The sequence below is a fragment of the Callorhinchus milii genome, unplaced genomic scaffold (genome assembly GCF_018977255.1).
Source record: "Callorhinchus milii isolate IMCB2004 unplaced genomic scaffold, IMCB_Cmil_1.0 Scaffold24, whole genome shotgun sequence".
NCBI lineage: Eukaryota > Metazoa > Chordata > Chondrichthyes > Chimaeriformes > Callorhinchidae > Callorhinchus > Callorhinchus milii.
Genome location: NW_024704765.1, coordinates 8,325,174 through 8,345,745, shown reverse-complemented (window position 1 = coordinate 8,345,745; position 20,572 = coordinate 8,325,174). Strand labels below are relative to the sequence as shown.

General features: G+C 53.4%; 2 protein-coding genes across 2 annotated transcripts in view; one reads left to right on the top strand and one right to left on the bottom strand.

Annotated features, from left to right (window-relative positions):
• The window catches only part of LOC103184260 (multiple epidermal growth factor-like domains protein 6), an 85,746-nt gene extending 81,165 nt beyond the window's left edge, over window positions 1-4,581 (top strand). The window contains 12 exon segments of the mRNA XM_042343495.1: window positions 71-199; window positions 535-663; window positions 934-1,065; window positions 1,526-1,627; window positions 1,630-1,653; window positions 2,291-2,419; window positions 2,756-2,884; window positions 3,160-3,288; window positions 3,472-3,600; window positions 3,838-3,966; window positions 4,135-4,263; window positions 4,497-4,581. Of these exon segments, the coding sequence (XP_042199429.1) occupies window positions 71-199; window positions 535-663; window positions 934-1,065; window positions 1,526-1,627; window positions 1,630-1,653; window positions 2,291-2,419; window positions 2,756-2,884; window positions 3,160-3,288; window positions 3,472-3,600; window positions 3,838-3,966; window positions 4,135-4,263; window positions 4,497-4,555 (1,349 nt within the window). The 3' untranslated portion in view covers window positions 4,556-4,581.
• Window positions 4,582-7,857: 3,276 nt separating this feature from the next.
• Window positions 7,858-20,363, bottom strand: arhgef16 (Rho guanine nucleotide exchange factor (GEF) 16). The gene is made up of 15 exons (XM_007902088.2): window positions 20,080-20,363; window positions 16,867-17,523; window positions 16,249-16,300; window positions 15,114-15,280; window positions 14,234-14,290; window positions 13,846-14,006; window positions 12,615-12,767; window positions 11,920-12,049; window positions 11,257-11,331; window positions 10,773-10,865; window positions 10,363-10,517; window positions 9,756-9,965; window positions 9,379-9,455; window positions 9,134-9,235; window positions 7,858-8,378 (listed from the first exon to the last, which is right to left on the bottom strand). Exons 2-15 carry the CDS (start codon window positions 17,422-17,424, stop codon window positions 8,239-8,241), a joined length of 2,130 nt encoding a protein of 709 aa, XP_007900279.1. The 5' UTR covers window positions 17,425-17,523; window positions 20,080-20,363; the 3' UTR covers window positions 7,858-8,238.
• Window positions 20,364-20,572: the final 209 nt, after the last annotated feature.

Here is a 20,572-nt window from a genome sequence, read left to right as displayed (position 1 = left end):
AGATCGACGGGCGCGCGCGCGTGACCGGCCGGCCGTGAGCCCCAGGGTGACCCTCCTCTGTCTCCCTCAGCTTGCGAAGACGGCACCTTCGGAGACGCTTGCGGGGAGACGTGCGACTGCGAGCACGGGGGCTCTTGCGACCGAGTGACGGGGGTCTGCCTCTGCCCCAGAGGGTGGCGAGGGAGCCGGTGCCACAGAGGTGAGTGACCTCTGTCCTCCCCCCCCCCCCCCCGTCATCCCCACACCCACACACCCACACACCCACAACTCCCACGTGTTGATTAACACAAGCGTTACATAGAAGGGGGAAACCTTGGGGGCTCTCGATTCTAATTGTCTCACAGTTCTTTTTTCCACGAAGGGTTAAGTGCGCTCGCGCACTGAGAGCCTCGACGCGAAAGGCGCTGTAAGCGTGTAAATTGTCGCTGTCGTCGTTGTGCGAGCTACCCCCCCCTTTTCGCTGACCCGCTGACCTCTCGTTTCCCCCCCCACCCCCCTCACCCCACACCCCTCCCCTCCCCTCCCCGCCCGCAGCCTGTTTACCCGACTACTACGGCGACGGCTGCTTGCGACGGTGCAACTGCTCTCCGGGGACCCCCTGCAATCACGTGACGGGCGAGTGCGGCTGCCCCCCAGGCCGGGCGGGGAACGGCTGTGAGCAGAGTGAGTACACGCGGGAGTGGGGGCGCGCGGTGGGGGGAGGTGGGGGTGAAGAGAGCGCCCTGGCTTCTGAGCCGGAGGTTTGTAGGTTCAAGCCCCACGTCGGGAACTTTGAATTTGCGTTGTTTTTTTGGGGGGTGGGGGGGGTGGGGGGAGGTGTTGGGGTGGGGTTGGGTAGGGGGTCAGCCGACGCATGCGGGAACCCATCACCGCGCGTAAGAGTATCGTTATTATGATCATAACCTGCCCCGTCTCTCTCTCTCTCTCTCTCAGGCTGTCTGCCCGGGACCTACGGGCAGAACTGTAACCAGGTGTGCCAGTGCTCCGCTGAGAACCAGCTGTGCCACCCGGTCACGGGGGAGTGCGTCTGCGCACCCGGTTACCACGGGGACAGCTGTAACCTGAGTGAGTATGGGTGGTTGTCGAGTAGGGATGCATGGCAAGGAGCGCGGCAGCGTAGAGATGTGAGTGCCCTGTACTGACCAGAGAGCGCTGTGCGCGGGGAAGGGGGACGGACGGACGGACACACAAGGCTCCCCTAATCCCCGAAGGTTTGGGCGCAGGCTGGCAAGAGCCGAGGCTTGTTATTTCGGTTCATTCAGCCCCTCTTTCCCCATTTTCAGGTCACGCTTGAAGACCTTCCTCTTCAGCTGTACCGACGGTCACCTTCTCATCTTCTCCCTCCCCCCCCCACCCAAACCCCCCCCCGGTTCGGCATCAGGCTCAGCCTTGTCAAGTGCGCCGAGACTCCGTCGTGGTTATTATTGCGGATGGCTGTAAACGTGCTGGGAGCGGGTGCACCCCATTGCTCTCGGGTGACTTGTTGGCTCACTCGGCCTCTCTTTTCTCCTCCCTTCCTGCACAGGATGCCCGGACGGGAAGTACGGCTCGAGCTGCGCGCGGGAATGCCGGTGCCTGAACGCAGGCCGGTGCCGGGGCTCGGACGGAACGTGCGAGTGTCCGCCGGGTACGTCGGAGCCACGTGTAACCAGAGTAAGTTGGAGAGGCCGTCGTCGGGCGTTCCCAGGTCATTTCTGAGCGAGCGCAAGGGTTCGGGGTTCAGGTCCCGTGGGCCCCCGTTCACCCCATCACCCTCTCGTGGTGGATAGAGATTGATTCTGCTCAGCGGTAGGCGTGGGCGGAGAAGGTTGTGCGGTGACAGTCCAAGGCTTCCAGGTGACGGTGGGTCTCTTGTATGATCCGAGTGGGAGCAGTGCATGAAACTGCATTAGCATTTGTGTGAGAATAGCGCCACCTACAGGCCAAGTGCTGCAATGTCACCCATCCCAATATCATGCGTTGTTGATACCAGACACAGACAGACAGACACACAGACAGACAGACACACAGACAGACAGACATCTGGTGTATTATATTTTTACAAGACTCGACGCAGGTCCGATTGCTTTTGTTGGAGATAACCTGTCAGGAGATCTCGCTCGGCCTAACCCGAGTGCTCTTGGACTTTCCCCGGAGACGGAGTAGAGGTTGAGTCCGTGATTAGATAAGGTCTGGTGTAGGAGAGTAGCTTTGCGCACTGGTTGGACTCCCTCGAGCAGCCTTCCTTCTTCCGTCCCGTAACCTTCCACGGTTCTTGTGGTTAACTGGCTGTGCGCTGGATTCCTTTCAGCCTGTCCGGCCGGCCGCTACGGGAAGGACTGCGCCCTGGTGTGTTCCTGCGGCGAAGGGTCGACCTGCGATCATGTGTCCGGAAGGTGCAGCTGCTCTCCGGGGAGAGTTGGGTCCCAGTGCCAACACGGTAATAATAATAGTAATAATAATCATTGCATTTGACATAGCGCTGAAAGAGCTCAAAGCTCTTCGCAGGATTGACTGTGGAGTGACTGTGTGTTTGTGGGCCAAACGTTTATAAACGTTAACTCACGTTCTGCTTCAAGTCTCGCTGTGGTTTCTCGCCTTTCTCTGAGCCTCTCTCTCTCTCTCTCTCTCTTGAGCGCTCTGAAACGCTATCCAGCGAGAGGGGCACTATATAAATCCAAGTTCTTGTTGTAGCTTTTGTTCTCCCCTTCCCCCCCCCCCCCCCACACAGCCGAGTACCCACCCTTTACCTTCTGACTCTCTCTCTTGACTTCAGCGTGTCCGAAAGGCAGGTACGGAGCGGGATGTCAGAGCAAGTGCGAGTGCAGGAATGGGGCTTTGTGCCATCCCGCGGACGGCTCTTGCTCCTGTGGGCCGGGCTGGACCGGGCCCCTGTGCCAACAAGGTGAGGTGACCGGGGTTTCGGCCGAAACGTAAGGGGTAGGAATTCCGGGCGGCCTGACCCGGCGATCCCAGTGCCGAGTGCGCTCAGCGCCGAACGGGGGCTGTTTTAACATTAAAAAAATTGGCGGAAAACCTAAGTTTAACAATTTAGCCACAATTTTTTTGGGGGGAGGGGGTGGAATACTTGGGAGACTTTCCCGATTTGATAAGGAAAAAATTCAGAAATCCTGGAACTCTCCTGAGTTTTTTTTTCCTGCCCACCCCCCCCCCCTTCAGAATGTCCTCCCGGGAAGTACGGGGCAGACTGCCGGGAAGAGTGTGAGTGTCAGCACAACGGAACGTGCGATCGTGTGACCGGCTGCTGCCGGTGCCCGGAGGGTTACTACGGACCCGCCTGTCAACACGGTACGTGAACGAAACGAGAGCGCCGGGAAAATTCGCCGGGATTCGCTCCGTAAAATGTGGCAGTGACCGTACTTTGCCGGGAAAACACGGCAGCTGCGATTTTGCGTCCTCTTTAATATCCTTACGCGAGCACCTTACAGGACCTCACTCTCTCTCTCTCTCTCTGTGTCCTGTTCTCTGCAGTTTGCTCCCCCGGGTGGCACGGGATCAGGTGCCAGCAGCCGTGCGACTGTAGGAACGCAGCCACCTGCCACCCCGTGACGGGGCAGTGCCTGTGCGCCCCGGGCTACCACGGCGACCGCTGCGAGACAGGTAACTGCTCGACTTATCAGTCTTGGAGAGAATAGCAACTCCCCTTTGCCCCCCCCCCACCCACCCACCTATCTCCGACCCCCACATACCTGCCCCTGCAACCCCCGCCCCCCCACCCCCGATCCCCACCCGCCTACCCCTGCCACCCCCGCCCTCCACCCCCCACATACACCCCCCCCACCAGCTGCCCACCCCGTGAGGCCGAGTCTCTGACCTATGCTCTCCTGCCCTCCACAGTGTGTGCGCGGGGCCGCTACGGAGCGCGGTGCGAGAGGGCGTGTGACTGCGAGGGCGAAGCCCCGTGCCAGCCCGGCAACGGGACCTGTCTGTGCCCTCCCGGGAGAGGCGGCAGCAGATGCGACGTCGGTGAGTGTTCCCCCTGCCCCGCGTCTGTGTCCCACCCCCGCTCTGTGTCTGTGTGTCCCCCGCCCTGTGTCCCCCCCCCGCCCCATGTCTGTGTCCCCCCCGCCCTGTGTCTGTGTCCCCCTCACCCCCCGCCCCGCATCTGTGTCAATGCTGTATGTCTACCCGCAGAGTGCGCTGGGAGCCGCTACGGGCCGGGCTGCTCGCTGTCCTGTGAATGTGCCCCCGGTGCCCAGTGCAGCCCCCAGAGCGGCCGCTGCCACTGTGTCAACGGGCGCCTCGGACCCACCTGCCGGGAGGGTGAGCGGCAACGTTTACTTACGCTCTCTCTCTCTCTCGCTCTCTCTTTCACACTCCCTCTCTCCTCTAACTCTCTTTCTCTCCCTCTCTTACTCTCTCCGATTTTCTCTGACACTCCCTCTTAACACTCTCTCACTCCCTCTCTCCGCATCTCTCACTCCTTCTCACTCCCTCTCTCTCTCTCTGATTCTCTTTCTAACCCTCTCTCCCTCTCTTTCTCTCTCCATCCCCAGGTGGACCTGGCCACTCTCAGCAGCACTTCCCGCGAGGCAACATTCCCGCGAGTTTATAGACTCTTTTCCCCCCCCCCCCACCCACCCACCCCCGCCAGCCTTCACTGACCGACCCGGAGACACTCACCCACTGCCAGCTGCCGTCTCCGAGCTCAACCACACGACAAAGACTCACGGAGCGGAGAAGAGGACTCGCACCTTGGGGTGGGGTTAGAGGTGGGGGGGTGGGGTGGGAGAGAGGAGACCGGAGGAGGGAAGCATTTCACAGACGGGCCACTCGTGCGGGAGCGGTGGGGTGGGGGTGGGGCACGGTCAGAGTTTTGACTTGATTATTTTTTGATGGAAAAGCCGGTTAAAAACACCAGAGAAGAAATCGCTCGGACGCCAGTAAGTGGGTCAATCAATCCGGGCTCCGGGTGATGGAAATCCGGCCCCGGGCAGAGAAAAAAGTCCGGCGTCGAGACTTCACGAGTTCAACGAGAAGGTGGGCTCTTCGGCCCACTCAGTGCTTTGGGATCAATCGCCTGCGAATCACTTGACTTTACCCTATATCCCGTCGAGCGCTTTGGGAATGTCCTCTTGTCGTGAAGGGCAGAGAGAGAGACAGAGAGAGAGAGAGAGGAGGGGGTCAGGAGCCCAGGGCACCCCTCACCCTCTTGCAGACTCGCTCGCTCACTCACTCGCTCGCACTCCCCTCCCATCCACTCGGGGACCCCACTCCTGACCGGGATTGACATCGATGGGCAGACTGGCCTGTTCTCCTCTCTGCAACTCAGCACGTCTCGAGGACGTGATGTGGCGCTATATCAAATGCAAGGATTATTATTATTATTAATTATTATTATTATTATTATTATTATTATTAATTACTATTTCCATCCGAAAAGAAGGAGAGGAGGCCATTTGCAAACAGGCGATGTGGCAATTATCACAAGGTGCAGAAATTATGCTTTGTATATATGTCCAGTAATGAACCAGTCGTCGCGTGAAGTCTCACCAGCGACACCACCAGGTCCTGTACCCCCCCACCCCCCCCCCCCCCCCAACACGACCCGACACAGAAATTCCATTGCACTTTTCCAGACAATTCAATAATTCCGTGACTTTTTTATATATATCTCTGTAAATCGTGTATACCGTACTCTCTTGAATTGCTCTGTAAAGCAACATGTAAACGTACTGTCCCCATCAACCTCAGCGTCCCCATTGTCATTCAGTGAGTCCCTATTTGGGGCCACTCCTCCTCCGGCAGTTGGAGATGTTCCACTGGGGGATGGATATTATGAGACAGCACTAACTTCACGGAAGCGTCGTAAAGTGCCTATGCTTATCGGAACAGGAGGAGGCCATTCAGCCCCTCGAGCCTGTCCCGCCATTCCATAAGATCATGGCTGAGCTGTACCTCAACTCCAATCCCTCGTCTTCGTCCCATATCCCTTGGTACCCCCATCCTCACAAACATCTGTCCACCTCAGTCTTGAACATTCGAGTGGATCCGTCCACAATCCACAGCCTTGTGGGACAGAGAGAGTTCCCAATCTCCACCACCTCTTGTGTGTAAGAAAAAATGTTTCCTGATTTCACTCCTAAATGGCTGAGCTGTAATCTTAATCTAACCCCAAGGCAACACCAGGAGGGTCGTTAACCGTTCCTACGACCCACCCACTTGACATTGACCACACCCCCCCACCCCAACCTGCCTGAACACCTGACAATTTTAAATGAAATAGACCTGCACCCACCCACCATGTTGGAAATTAAGATGGACTAACATGTTATCAAGCGCCTCGTTACCCATCTCAGGCAGCGGTGTGAGTGGGCATAGGTTACTCGCTAGCTACCTCTTGTGGAAAATATCCACACACGGACTCAGCCCCAGGGTTAAAAGATCTGCAATTAAAAGAGGCACAGGGCCTGATTCGTTGATCTCCCCCACCCCCACCCCCACCGTTTAAAAATAATAGCTCCTTCCTGCAGTGCTCGAGAAATTGACAATTGAGAAATTCTCCCACTCACTCCTCTCCCCCATCAGTGTAATAGTTGTTGGTAGGACAGGTTATTCTGATCATAAGCATCGATCTCGTCCCTCGATTTGTAAGGAAACAACAAAACATCTCACACAGGTGCCCCCCCCCCCTTTTTTAATAAACACGAGGTCTTATTGTGATGAATGAATATAAGTTATCAGTTGTGTTTTTTTAAAAAAATTTGTGTTAATGTGCTTTTGTATTCACGTGGTTTTCTGGGGAAACTTTATATTGCTGTGTACATTGATACACTATAATAAAATGGATCTGACATAAACCACTTTGTCTGATGACCACCACCATCCTGGATATACACACACACCAAACACACACACACACTCACACCACACACATACATAAGGCTGTGGGGGTCAGGAAAAAAGTGAGTCTTCATTGGGTAAAAGTCTTTTATTTAAACATCTCTTAAAATTGCAACATTCCACTAATTGGTTCCACTTTACAACTGATAAAACACCCAAAATTGGGAGAAGAGAGAGGGGTGGGGTGGGGGGGGGGGGGGTGGGGGGGAAGGCTTGTGTCACTGACTTAAGAGACAAAGTGAAGCTGAACCTGTGGACGGTGAGAGCTAAAACAGCTTCGAGCTTCCCAGTGGCCGGAACTTTACATTGACGGACAGATTTGCAGTGTTACTTGTTCACATTAAGGACAGGGCGGCGCGAAACACAAAGGAACACCTCTGCACCCCTGACACAATGACCCCTCCCAGCTCGTGGACATGTTCCACACCTCCAGAGTCTCATTGACAAGCCTGACCTGATGGTCAACAACCCATCGGACGTTTTGTGCCTCATTTCCCCCTCCCCTCTCCCCCCCAACCTGACCTTTGTAGCCATGCCACAAGAGGCTAATACACTCAGCAGGTTCTTGGGCTCAAACCCAATCTCAGAAACACTGAAGAGTGGGCAATCACCAGCAGAAACTGCCATATTGCAACATCCAATTGGTTTCCCTTCCCCCTCCCAACCCCCCAAAAAACAATACATTGAGGGTAAACTGTACATATTGAAGGAGGGCGATAGAAAGAGGAAATAAAAGCATCCCCTTTTCCCTAATACTGGACTATGGCGTGTGGTTTTGCAGGAAGAATCTCCACTTTGACCTCAATCAATTAAGAGATGTCCCAATGTTAATCGATGAGAAAACTCCCCATTCTCGCCCCTCATTTCTTCCCTCCCTTCCTCTACCCCCCCCCACACCCCCCCCCCACAACTGAGTCACCAAGCCTATTCCATTGCATACCACCCGCCACCCCCCCCCAAAGCGTAAAACATTAAAAAGCAATAATAATAATTATAACATTTAAAATCTTTTAAAAGAAATGTTCCTGCCAAAATGTTTTCTCCCCGGTAACGAGAAGCCGTTGATTTCTTCAAGGGATGAAAGTTAAACCAACAAGGGGTTTGATTTGGGGTGTGTGGAGGAGTGGGGAAGAGGAGAGACTCCCCACAGTCACATAGTTTGGACAAGTCAGCGCTGACCTCTCTCTCGCTCTCACACACCCGAAGGCAACCACGATAACCATCAGGGCCGGAGGTGGAAATCTGACACTGCAAGTCCGTAATGGACCAGACTCGCTTGACTGTGACCCGGTGCCACTTGCCGGTTCACCTTTTTAACTACAAGAAGTGGGGGCGGGCCAGAGGAAGGAGGGGGAGGGGGGAAATCAGTTGCCAGCCCCAAGGCATCGCGAGCTCCTACACGTCCGTTTCTAACCGCAACCTCTGCTTTCGCTTGACGTTCTTCTGCACTGCTGCCTGATTAGTTATCTCCTTGGCGGAGGTCTGGGGGAACCAGCCACGCTCAGAATCACGGATCCTCTCACCTTGGTACCAGCCTGGCACGGAACAGAAAGGGCAACAGCAACTCAATTCACGAGATAACAGCGAGAGAGAGAGAGAGAGAAAGAGAGAGATTCGGGCAGTTTTCACCTCCAAAATATACAGTCAATTCATTTTACAGTGTATCCCGTGAGGCGCTTTGAGACGTCTCGACGACGACTTGATAAGGCGCTGTATCAAATGCAAGGATTATTGTTATTGTTAAAGACCCCTCAGCTCATCTGATCTCATCTCTCCAGAATCCTTGGCCAACCGCCCTCCCGTTGTGGCTTCCCCCCATTACTTAAAACAGTCGCAGCCTCAACCACTCTTCCAACTATTAACTCTGTGAGGAAACACGTTCTGGTTTCATTCCTTCCCACCGCTGCCCTCCTGACCCTGACCCGCAGACACAATCTCTTCACTTTTTAAAAAAAAAAAAATTGGTGCTGTTAAAAAATGCCGTGAGATTAAAACCTGACGTTACGTTTAAAGAATTCACATCCCAACCATACCCGTCGCAGTTGGATTTAGGCTGTTTATTTCTTCAAATAAATCTAAACGGTTGTTTTCCCAGTCAAGAGAGGTATCTGATACATGCAGAAACCCAGCGCTCAGGATTTTACACACACACACACACACACACACGAAGTGTAGTGACTGTGCGGTGGTTTCCAGACGGATATTCGGCTGGCATTGGGAACGGTTTCCTGTTCTCCCAATCCCCACCCCCTCGTGCCCCCGTCCTGGTGGCGTTCCGGCCAGGACCTACCGTCAACTTCCTGGAGAACGATGACCACATCCGCCAACTGCAGGGAAAGCTCGTCCGGCTGTTTGGCCCAATAGGCCTTAATCACCTCCACCTGCGGCAAACCTGTGGTTAAAATAAACCAAATCGACACCGTCAGTCATCAAACCCACCAGACCAGACACCGACCACCAATCAATCACACACCCCATTCCCCCAAACGCACTGCTCTGTGAAAGTGCAGGGCCCAGCGCGGAGTCACTCCCTACCTTCCTTATTGGCCAGGTCATCCTTCTCGGGACGTTGCTTGCTCTGTAAACCGTCCATCCATCGGGCCCGGTCACTCCTGGAGTTAGAGGCAACCTCCATCAGACATACACACACACACCCTCCATCTCTCACACACACATATCCTCCATCACGCACACACCTTCCATCTTAATTATACAGACATACTCTATCTCACACGCACACACACACAATCTGTCACACAGATGCACCGACACACCGTCCTTCACACACACACACACTCCTTCCCCCCCTTCCGTCACACACACCCTCCGTCACGCAACCCACTTCACACAGCCAACCTCCGTCTCACTCTCAGACACACATACACTCCCCCACCCCCCCCCCGTTTACTCACAGTGACTCAGCATTGAGCACGATCTGTTCCTTCTCTTCAGGGCCGATGGTCATGATGATCTTGAAGAGGTTGATGTTGGGGAGCGCTCGGGGGAGGGTCCCGGTCAGGGCAGCCTTCCCGGGCGGGGAGTTGGGGGAATCGTTGGTCTCTACGACCTCCACCTGCACGTTCTCCAGCTTGGCGTGGTTCTGCACAATGTAGTTCTCCTCACTGCCACAGACAGAAAACAACATGGCTCCTCCATCCCTCACCACACACACACACACGCACACACACACACACACACACGCACAACCCCCAAACCTCAATCCAATCTCTCACCTTCCCACACCCGGAAAACATGAGGAGGTGAAGGAGGCACAGAACAGGCCCAGACCTGGACCTCAATTTAACAACAACAGCAACAACTTGCATTTATATGACAACCTTCAGCAAGGCAGGGTCTCGGAGAGCTCGTCAATTAATGTCTCTTCCGAAGAGCCCAACACCTCCCAACTCCGAGGTAAGAGCCTTGAGCTCGACAGAGACCATAGCCCTGATGATTAACACACACACTCACAAACTATATATACACACACATACACACACAGCTCATCCCCCTGAGTACCTGCGTTTCCGTGTGACGATTAGCACATCGTTGAAGAGGAAAAGGTAGTAGTTTTGCTTCCCGGAACCCTTGCGGAATATTCCGGAATCCTCCAAGGGCACGGAGAGCTCTCCTCTTTTCTTCAGCCACCGCGAAGCAGAGATAAGAGCAAAACCCTGGAACACAGACAGCGGTCAGAGGGGGAGAGAGACAGAGAGAGAGAGAGAGAGAGAGGGAGGGAGGGAGGGAGGGAGAGGAGAAAAAAAAGAGGGAGGGAGAGGGGAAAAAGACAGGGAGAGAGAGGAAGAGGGGATGAGGGAGAGAGAGAGAGAGAGAGAGAGAGCGCAGAGATATGTGTGAAATATTGGAACACAGACAAGAGTCAGGGAGAGACAGAACGAGGGAGAGAGGGGAGGGAGAGGTGAGACTACCTTAATTTTGCCAAACTCCAGCTGTGTCTGGATGGTGCACATCTGCTCCATCCTCTCCATTTTCCGTGCCCCCTCATTACATTGCTTAACCAGCTGCAAGAGATCAGAGCTTCAGCCAGTACCCAGGTAGGTGGGGGTGGGTTGGTGGGGGTGGGGGTGGGCGAAGGAGGGGAAGCGGAGACTGAAAGACAGATATCGTGCCGCCACTCACCCCATCGCACTGGTTATGGGTTTACAGCCACATCCAACTCCCTACCCAGCACCTCTCTCCCCCCCCATTTCCTCTCCAGCTTAGAAACACGAGACCAAGAGGCCATTGAGCCCATCAAGCCTTCTCCACCAGTTATTCTCCGTCTCCCTTCCCCCATCCACCCCTCATAAACATCCCGCAAGTGTAACTCCCCGTTACCGGGGCCACAAGATGGGTACCAAAAAGACAGCGAGCGAGCGAGCTGGGGGTTGGAGTGGGCAGTGGTGCCCGTACCTTGCTGATGGCTTTGAGTGCCCGGGTGGCTGATTCATACTCCGGTACGTTAGGATTGGTTTTCTGACAAATGGTCTGGAAGAAAAAGAAGAAGTGGTGGGGACGGTTCACAAGAGTGACTGGGAGGCCAACAGAGCGTTAGGCTCTGTCGGTAATAATAATAATAATAATAATAATAGTAATCCTTGCACTTGACTTAGAGCCTTATCACGTCTTCGAGACGTCTCAAAGCGCTTCACAGAATATACCGTAAAGTGAATTGACTGTGTATTTTGTGGGTGAAACGCGGCAGCCAATTGCGCACAGCAGCGTCCCCACAGACGGCCGTGGATTGAAGTGACCAAATTATTATTATTGTTATTATTCTTGGAAGGGATTATTACCCCCCTCCCCCCCCCCGGAAAAGCGATCTGCCAATTGACTAACGGCCGGGTTCCTACTTACTCCCGGGGTAAACAGAGGCGCGTGGAGTTTGAGGAATTTGAGAGCACTTGGAAGGCTGTGCTGTTATCAAATGCAAAGATTCTAAGTACAACAGCCCCCCCCCCCCCCCCCAAAGAAAAGATACTTGCGCTTCTCACCCCCACCGCCAGGGGTTATTGTGGTTTAGACTGGGGTTGGTGAGAGAGAGAGATAGAGAGAGAGAGAGAGATATAGACCTACATCCATGAGCAGCGGCAGCCGTGTCACTCTTTGCATCGGGAGGATGAGGAAGGAGATGATGGGGAGGGATCCACAATCGGATTTGACCTGAATCTGTTGCAGAATTTCCTTGAACGTCACATTGGAGGAGCTGAGGAACGAACAGACACAAGAGGCAATAGACAGGGTGCAGGGGTTGGGGCTATTTTGCAATCATTACAAATCAAACTCCCCCTCTTTGCCTGATCATAGGAACGGGAGAAGGCCATTCAGCCCCTCGAGCCCGTTCTGCCATTGTATAAGATCATCGCTGATCTGTACCTCAAGTCCAATTACCTGCCCTTAATACCCTGATCTAACAAATATGTGCACGTTAAAGTTCGGAAAAGCAAAGGGAGTTTCTTTTTTCCGCTACCCTGCCCAACAACCCCCCCCCACCGACCTACCCCCCCACCCCCTGATACAAATGGCGGTTCACTTCATTGGCCACTTGTGGGACCTTGCTGTGGGCAAAATGTCTGCCTCCTCCTGACGACTACACTTTACAGCAATGCCCTGTGAAAAGCTACACTCCACGTTATATTAATTCAGTATATTATGCATTTTGACAATGAAATACCAATTAGGAGAATTATTATTATTATTATTGCACTTGCAAGGCGTCTGGAGAGGCTTCGATGTAAGACATGGTATAAAAATCCGAGTTATTTACGTACAGGAGTTTCTGGAGGGTCTTCTGTTGGTACGTCTCATTGGAGCAATAAACCACGTAAGGCTCGAAACATTTGGTGGCGTGATACTCAATGATATCACTGATGTCGTTGATCACAGGGTCACTCTTGTGCCTCTCTTCCAGATCCTCGAAGAACCTTTATCGCCCACAAGACACACAGTCACTACACCGTACAGTAAACCCTGTGAAGCGGGTGAGCGAAGACCTCTAAGAAGGGATGACTCAAGTTTAAACTGGGACACAGAGACGCCAATGCCTGGGGTTTCTGGGAAACCCTGATCGAAAGAGAAATGTTCTGCTCTGCTCTGTACAGCAAGCAAACAGCCGAGAGGAAAACGCCTTCAACCCTCAGCTTATCTCAAAGGCACGGGTGCAATAAGTGACACACAGAAGGCTACAACTCATGCCTCAACAAGCCAAGCAAAACTAGATCTACAGCTCTCTCTCACACACACACACACACACACACACACACACACTGGGACAGTGCAGCACAGTTTCCTGGGGAGTATAAAGGGGACAGGAGGTACCTCGGAGGTAATGCGGGGTGGGGGGCGCGGAAGGGAGATGGGAGGATGGGGTGCGCGGAGAGAGGGGGGTTGCAAATGGAGGTTTAGAAAACCGCAGGAACCAGCACTCCCGGTTTGCGCAATAAATTCCTTAAACAAAATCTAAAAATACAATTCCCCCCAAAATGTTCTGGTGTATCAAGTTCCTGCTGACTCCTCCCTCCCTCCCTCCCTCCCTAAGTCCTAAGACAACTACATCCGCATTTACACAGCACCCGGAGAGTCTCAACAACAAGAGGAAAGTGCGATCTGAAGACAACAGCAACAACAACTTGCACTTATCCAGCGTCCCTCACGCAGGGTAGCGTCCCAGAGCCACAGTAGACAGTTGCGGAGGACGATGTTGAACCGGGGGGAGGTGGGGAAGGTCTCGAAGAGGATGGTCTTAAGACGCGACTTGAAGATAGGGAGGGAAGGAAGGAAGGAAAGAAGAGGGCGAGGCGGAGGGATAGAGGAAGAATGTTCCGGAGTTTGGGGACGAGGTGGCCGAAAACTCGGGTAATTTGTATTTTGCAGTGGCTGAAAGATGGGCAAAAGTGGGAGCGAGGGTTAAGGGCAGCGATTGAGGTTGGGAACGACAAGAGGTTCGGACACGGGGCTGAGGGAGCTCTGAGCGGGAGCGAGCTGCAGCGCAAACCCCCCCACCGTTTGCTGGCTTCCTTAACGTCGCTGATATTGGAGAAGAGATGGTGGTGCTCGATCGTTGTCATGGTTTTCTGCAGCTCCTGGGAGTTCTTGAACATGCGGATCAGCACGTCCAGGCTGTGCTGGTAGGAAAACTCGGACACGATGATCTCGAAGATGGCCTGTGATCAGGACGGGCACAGACATCAGACACGTCTAGAAAGATTCCCCCGGCCCACCTCTCCTCCTCCCCCCAAAAAAGAACTGTGTACAGTTTCACGGTCAGAGAACCGCAAGACTGACAAAAACTCAACTGTTGGGTTCCAGTCTAACTCCCGCTAAGGGTTTGGATGTCAAGGCTCCACTCTTACTCTTCCCCCAACCCACCCACTCTCCACACCACTCGTACCTCCTGCCTCTTACGTTCCTCTGCAGTCAGACTTTCCAGGATCCCCTTATCTTGGACCTGACGAGAAACAAAGAAAGAAAGAGGGTCTTTCTCAACCGGTATCGCATCGAGAGGTCTCGCAACATTTTAAAGTCATTGCTGTCACGTGCAGTAACTGCATTTGTAATAATAATAATCCTTAACGTTTGAAACAACACCTTCCGACGTTGGGAAGATGTCTCGAAGAGCTTCACAGGATTTTCTCTGTAAAAGCGTAGCGACTGTGAGTTTTGTAGGTGAACCCGACAGCCAATTTGCCACAAACAACCGTAAAGTGAGCGAACGAGCGAATTTTGCTTGAGTGTCTGTGTGGAGTGTGAGCTCAAAGTGGGAGGAAATCGAACCCACAACTTTCTGACTCTGAGAAGCAAGGACTGCCATCTGAGCCAATGTGAGGGAGAGTGTGTGTGGGGGGTGGGGGCGGGTGCGGGGAGGAATTTGAAGAGGATTGAATCAGTACATGCAGTAGGAAGTATACTAGCGGGAGGGGAAAGTTTGTGAGGGATTAGGATGGACAGTTTGTTGGAGGAACAAACGATGTGCCAAAACAGCCTCGTAACAGTGATCCCCACAGCCGAGTGGAGGGGGTGGAAGGGAAAGTGATCAACAACAACAACTTGACAGCGGCCTTTCACGTTGGGCCCACAAATATACAGTCAAATTTACTATACAGTCTATTCTGTGAAGCGCTTTGAGACGTCGAGAAGACGTGAATAGTGCTATGTCAAATGCAAGGATTATTATTATTAAATGATTATGTTATTATTATTGTCACTGGGTGTTTCCCGGAGTGCTCGGTAGTGACGATGTAATATCACAATGTAACGGTGGCAAGGCTCACCTGTGGTAACTGGCTCCAGGTCATTTGCACCGGTCGGTAGTTCTGCACCACAATGCGCTGGTCGGGTTGGGTGGGACCAGGGGGCACCGGATCATCCAGAAGGTCGTCGTCGGACTCGCCAATGATCTCCAGCCCTCGCTCCCAGATCTGCTGGTACAGTCGGGGGTCTGTGGGGAGAGCGGCACTGAGGGCTGGGAATGTGGGGATCACACAGCGGAGAGAGCCAGAGACAGAGGCTGGGCTCATACAACAACAGCAGCTTGCATTTACATGGGGCCTTTCATGCTGGTGGTGGGGGGGGGGGCGGGGTGGGAGGTGACTGTAAAGATGATGAAGGTCTTCAGTCCTGATCTATAAGTGGGGAAGGAGGGAACAAGGTGGAGGGATCGAAGGAGAGAGTTCCAGAGTTTCGGGGCGGAGTGGCTGGAAGCGTGGATGCCGATGACGGAGCGGAGGGGAAGACGGACAAGGAGGCCAGTGCCAACCGAGCGGAGGCAGCGGGTAGCGGAGTGGGGAGAGAGCAGGTCGGAGAGGTAGGGAGGTGCCGGTGGTGGGTGGGGGGTTTGGGTGGGGAAGGGATTTGTAGACTCTGTAGTAGGGAGCCGATGTGCTCTGTGAGTGGGGCGGGGAGAGGGGAGGGAATAGCTAGACACGGGCAGCAGTTGGAGCCGTGGTGAGGAATGCCACACGTTCCCTCCATCATGAGAGAGAGTTTCGGAATTAGAAATATTCAATTCAATTGCGTCTGAACCCACAAAACTGTAGCTGGTGGGTGGGGTGGGTGTAGGGGGTTTGGAGAGCGTGCGAGTCGCTGAATTCTGTGTTACCGGTTTAACAGGTTGTAAGGTTTATTTTAGTATAATAACTTCTGGGGGTTGCAGAAGGAAGGGGTAAAGAGAGAGGGATGGGGGAGAACGAGGTGGTGGGGGGTGGGGGAGGAGAGGAGATACTTCTTCGGTAGTCAGTGCCTCATCCCTGGTGCTGAGTTCCACCCCGTCTTAGCCAAAGCGTCCTTTTCGTCTATGAAATATAGATTGGATGCGTGGAAATAGGCCGAATATACTTAAATCTCAACCGTAATCCCACCCCCCACCACCCACCACCGTAGATGCTGCCGACGCCCATTGCCTCTCACCATCCTTAAAGGAGCTTCTTCCTTTCTGAATCTTTCTCTTGCCGATTGTTCTCTGTAGAAGAGAAGATACGAAGTGTTATAGACTGAACGCCTCAGGGGACAAGAAGAGAGTTCAGAAATACATCCCTTTATTGTCTCCTCGACACCGAGCCGATCCCCTCCCCTCTGGTAACCCCCATCGCCCCGAGGCTAATTGTAACCCCAACTCTTTCCCAGCTGAGGTCAGTGACTCAGCACTGAGTGGGGATGGACATAGATCATAATAATCCTCAATTGTGCACAGCAGCGTCCCGCAGGCAGTCGTGGATTGAGCGACAAATTATTATTATTTTTTTTTTGGAAGGGTTTATCACCCCCTGGAGAAGCGATCCGCCAATCTACTGATAACCGGGTTCCTACTTACTGCTGGGTAAACAGAGGGCTGTGGAGTAAGGAAACTTGCCCAACTTTTCGCCCCGCCCGGGAATCGAACCCAGGTCCTCTCGCTTGCGAGGCGAGTGCTCTGACCACTGAGCTACAGGAACTCCGCAAAGCTGCAACACGTGGATAACACATGGATAAATACACCGTTGTTCCCCCCTCTACCCTCCTCCACCCCACCCACCCGCGAGCTCCTACCTTAGACCTGCCAGGACTGCGAGGTGGCTGCACGGCCACTGGATCGGGCACCTTGAGGCCTGTGACGGAGGCAGGGAGGGTGCAAGAGTTCCTCTCGTCTCCAAAGTCGTTGGTGCCGCTGGTCGCCACCTTGTAGGACATGTTGCGTCGGTTGCGTGACAAGGTGCCGCTCTGGCCTGCCTGGTCCTTTCCGTCCTCGTAGCGGAACTGGGATGGCGGCATGCTGTGCACCTCCCTCCGCCCGCTGTTCTTCCTGCTGGGCAGAGTGCTGGCCTGCTGCACGCGGACCTTGGGCTTGCTGACCACCGCCAACTTATTGGGGATTATCTGTTGTTGACCGAGCTTCATGGCGGCGGGGCTGTCTGTGCTGAGGACCACCCTGGAGGAGCCGTTGTTGGGGGGCGAGGAGCCAGATACCGCCCCAATGTCCGCCACCGCCGGGGAACGATCCTGGGAGCCCGGCCCCTCCCTGCTAGAGGTAATCCGGATTTCCTGAAACGACTCGTCCAGGAACAGGGGCTTCCTCTCCAAGTCACTGTCCGAATACCGTTTGGACATGGTGGTGCCCTCTCTCCTCTCAACGGCTACCAATTTGCTCTGCTGTATTTTCCCCAAATCAGTTGCCCCCCCACTCCCCTCCCTCCCTCCTGTGGCACACTGCGGGATGGGGAGAGAGAGAGCGGGAAGTGGTGGGGAGAGGGAGTGGGGAAGAGAGAGAGAGAGAGAGAGAGGTTACACACTATAATAGAATGGTGGAACAGGCTCGAGGGGCTGAATGACCTACTCCCGTTGCCATGTTCCTACAGCACCTTTACACATTGAGACGTCTGACAGAGCTTCATAATAAATTACTGTTGAGCGCAGCGCCAATGCGTATTTTGGTGGACGTTGCCCACAGATATTTTGAGCTGGAGAAACTCCATAAGACCATAAGACGTAGGCAGTAGGCCATTCCACCCCTTGATCCTGCCCCGCCATTTAGTAAGATCACGGTTGATCTTCTAACCTAATTCCATTTACCCGCCCTATCCCAATATCCCTTAATCCCTCTATCCTTTAGAAAGGATAACTTCTAACTTCTCCCCTTCACTTTTTCCCCCATTCGAGTTGTCGTGGGCTCTTTATCACCTCTCCCCCACCCCCACCCCCCAACCCCTGAAGAGTCATTCATCGACAAAACAGTCTACACTTTACAGCGAAATTCCATCAGGCACTTTGAGACGTGAGAGGCGAACGCAAAGATTTCGGTTAGTATCACTATTATTGACCAAATTATTCTTGACGGGTTTTTAAACGCCTCATTTCAACGGTTTGTTTCTTCCTTTTAGAAGGATCCCATTGGATTTTTTGATCAATTGCAGCTCTGCGGACGTCAAAGCAAGGTCACAGCGCTTGCGAGAACAATTCGTCCAGGAAATTTGGCCTCAGATCTTACTCCCAGCAAAACAACTGAATGGTCCCTTTAACCCCTGCGCACATCACTCCCAATCCCGGCTCCTGGCAATCTCACAGTTCGCTGCTTAGTCTCTAAATGTCACGCCTTGACCCCCCCCACCGCCCCCCGCTCGTCTTGTAACAGAAGCTGCAGCTGTCAAAGATAATGCCACGTGCACAAATAGATCCATTCTTCCCCCCAACAACCCCCCCACCCCCCCCCCCACTTCACCCATCCGCCCACACGCGCACGGAAAAGTCACCGGCCATAGGAGGAGTTAGTGCTCGGAATGTCAAGTATCCTGAATCCGGAGCGTGGGAGTTGGGGAGAAAAGAGAGAGAGAGAACGAGTGAGAACGAGGGGGGTGGGGGGGTAAGGGTCATTCCTTCAGATTGCGGTGCGACAGCGTGGGGCAGATGGGTGGGGGGTGGGTGTGGGAGAGGGAGTCAACACAAGAGATTCTATTAGCTGCCGCGATTCACCCACAAAATATCCAGTCACTCCGCTTGACAGGATATCCTCGGATTTGCTAAGTATATCCTTGCTTGGACTCTCGAGGGGGTGGAGAGGTGGGATACTCCCTCGAAATGCTCGCCAGGGTCCTTACGCAAGGCTTCTGAGCAAGGTGTGGCTGGGAGTCAGCAAACTGAAGGAGGCAATGGCAGGAAGGAGATACGAGCTGTTGACTCTGTTTCACTTTCGTTGAGGAATTGCGACAAAGACAACTTGCATTTGTATAGCACCCCCCACACAGAGGGTCTCAGAGCTCGGGGATGATGGTGGGGGGGGGATGGGGGAGGGTGGGAGGCAGAAGGAAAAAGATATATCAGCCTCAATCCCACTCAGAAATATCATTCAGCAACTTTAGCGCCTCGGGGATGCCCTCTCGACGTGTAAGGCACTATATAAATGCAATTTGTTGTTGTTGTTGCTGTTGGGAGAGTAACGGGGAGGGATTTCTACAGTCACATTCGTTCAATCTGTGCGCAACTGTCCCCCCCCCCACGTTCCGCCCACGAAATATACAGTCAATTCACTTTACAGTCTATTCTCCGAAGCGCTTTGAGACGTCTCGTAGACGTGATAAGGCGCTGTATCAAATGCAAAGATTATTACTTTAATAATTGCTATTACTATTCTATTGAAAACTTTCTGGAAAGTTGAACGATAAGAAGTTTTACTGTTAAGAATGAGAATTATTAACAAAGAATATGATCAATAATAAAATAACCAATGAATGACACAGACAGACTGTGTTGTGTTTTACACTCTACCCCCCCCCCACCCTCCCCCTCATTTCCGATGATGGGAAGCAACAGAAAGTAAGAGAGAGAGAAAAAAAGTTGTTTAAAAACTTTTGCCCTCTCCCCAGAACTTTTGTCGATTTCCTCCCCCTCTTTCGAAATCACGTCTCTCCCAAACCCCTGAGGGACGTCCCAATCAACAACCAACCAACCAACCCACCAACCAACAAAAAAAGTTACCCCCCCCCACCCCACCCCCCAGAGAAATAAATAAGTCAGGAATAAAATAATAATATTCAAATCGATATAAAGTTTTCTCTCTCTCTCTCTCTCTCTGGTGTTCGAGCTTTGCTCTTTGTTTGCAACACATCCGATGGTCCAAATGCACAAATAAAGTCAATGAAACCCACATTTATTCCCTGTTTAGGGATCAGAGATCAGAAACCTTCCAACAACACCCCCCCCTCCCTCCCTCCCTCCTTCCCCCCCACACTCAAAGCAATTTAAATGGCACAACGTAAGACAAACACTCACCTGAGCTACACCTGGTGACTGCAATGTCCAAGGCTCTCTCTCTGCCAATACCCCCACCTTACCTTACCTTGTCTCACCTTACTCCACCCTCTGTCTCTCTCTTCCCCACCCCCACTCCCCCAACCAAAAAAAAAAACACTTGGGAGTCGTGGGAAAACTTTCCTGCAAAAGTTTGGCACAATCTGAGCCTGGACTTCCGCAAACTCCTGTGGGCTGTCACTCAAACCTGCCCCTGACGTCGCTCAGGTGTGTCAATGCACAGGTACACCCCTCCCACCTTGGCTGCCTCCTCCCCTTCCCCTCCTCCCCCTCCTCCCCTTCCCTTCCCCTCCCCCTCACCACCACCACACGCCCTCCCCCCCCCTCCATCTCCACCTCCCACCCTCCCTCCCCCTGTATACCTGCCTGGCTCACCTGTACCCGTCCCCCTTTACCTGTACCTTAATTCTTGCTGCATCGGCAACCGCACAGCCCACAGCGCAGAGGCTTACTT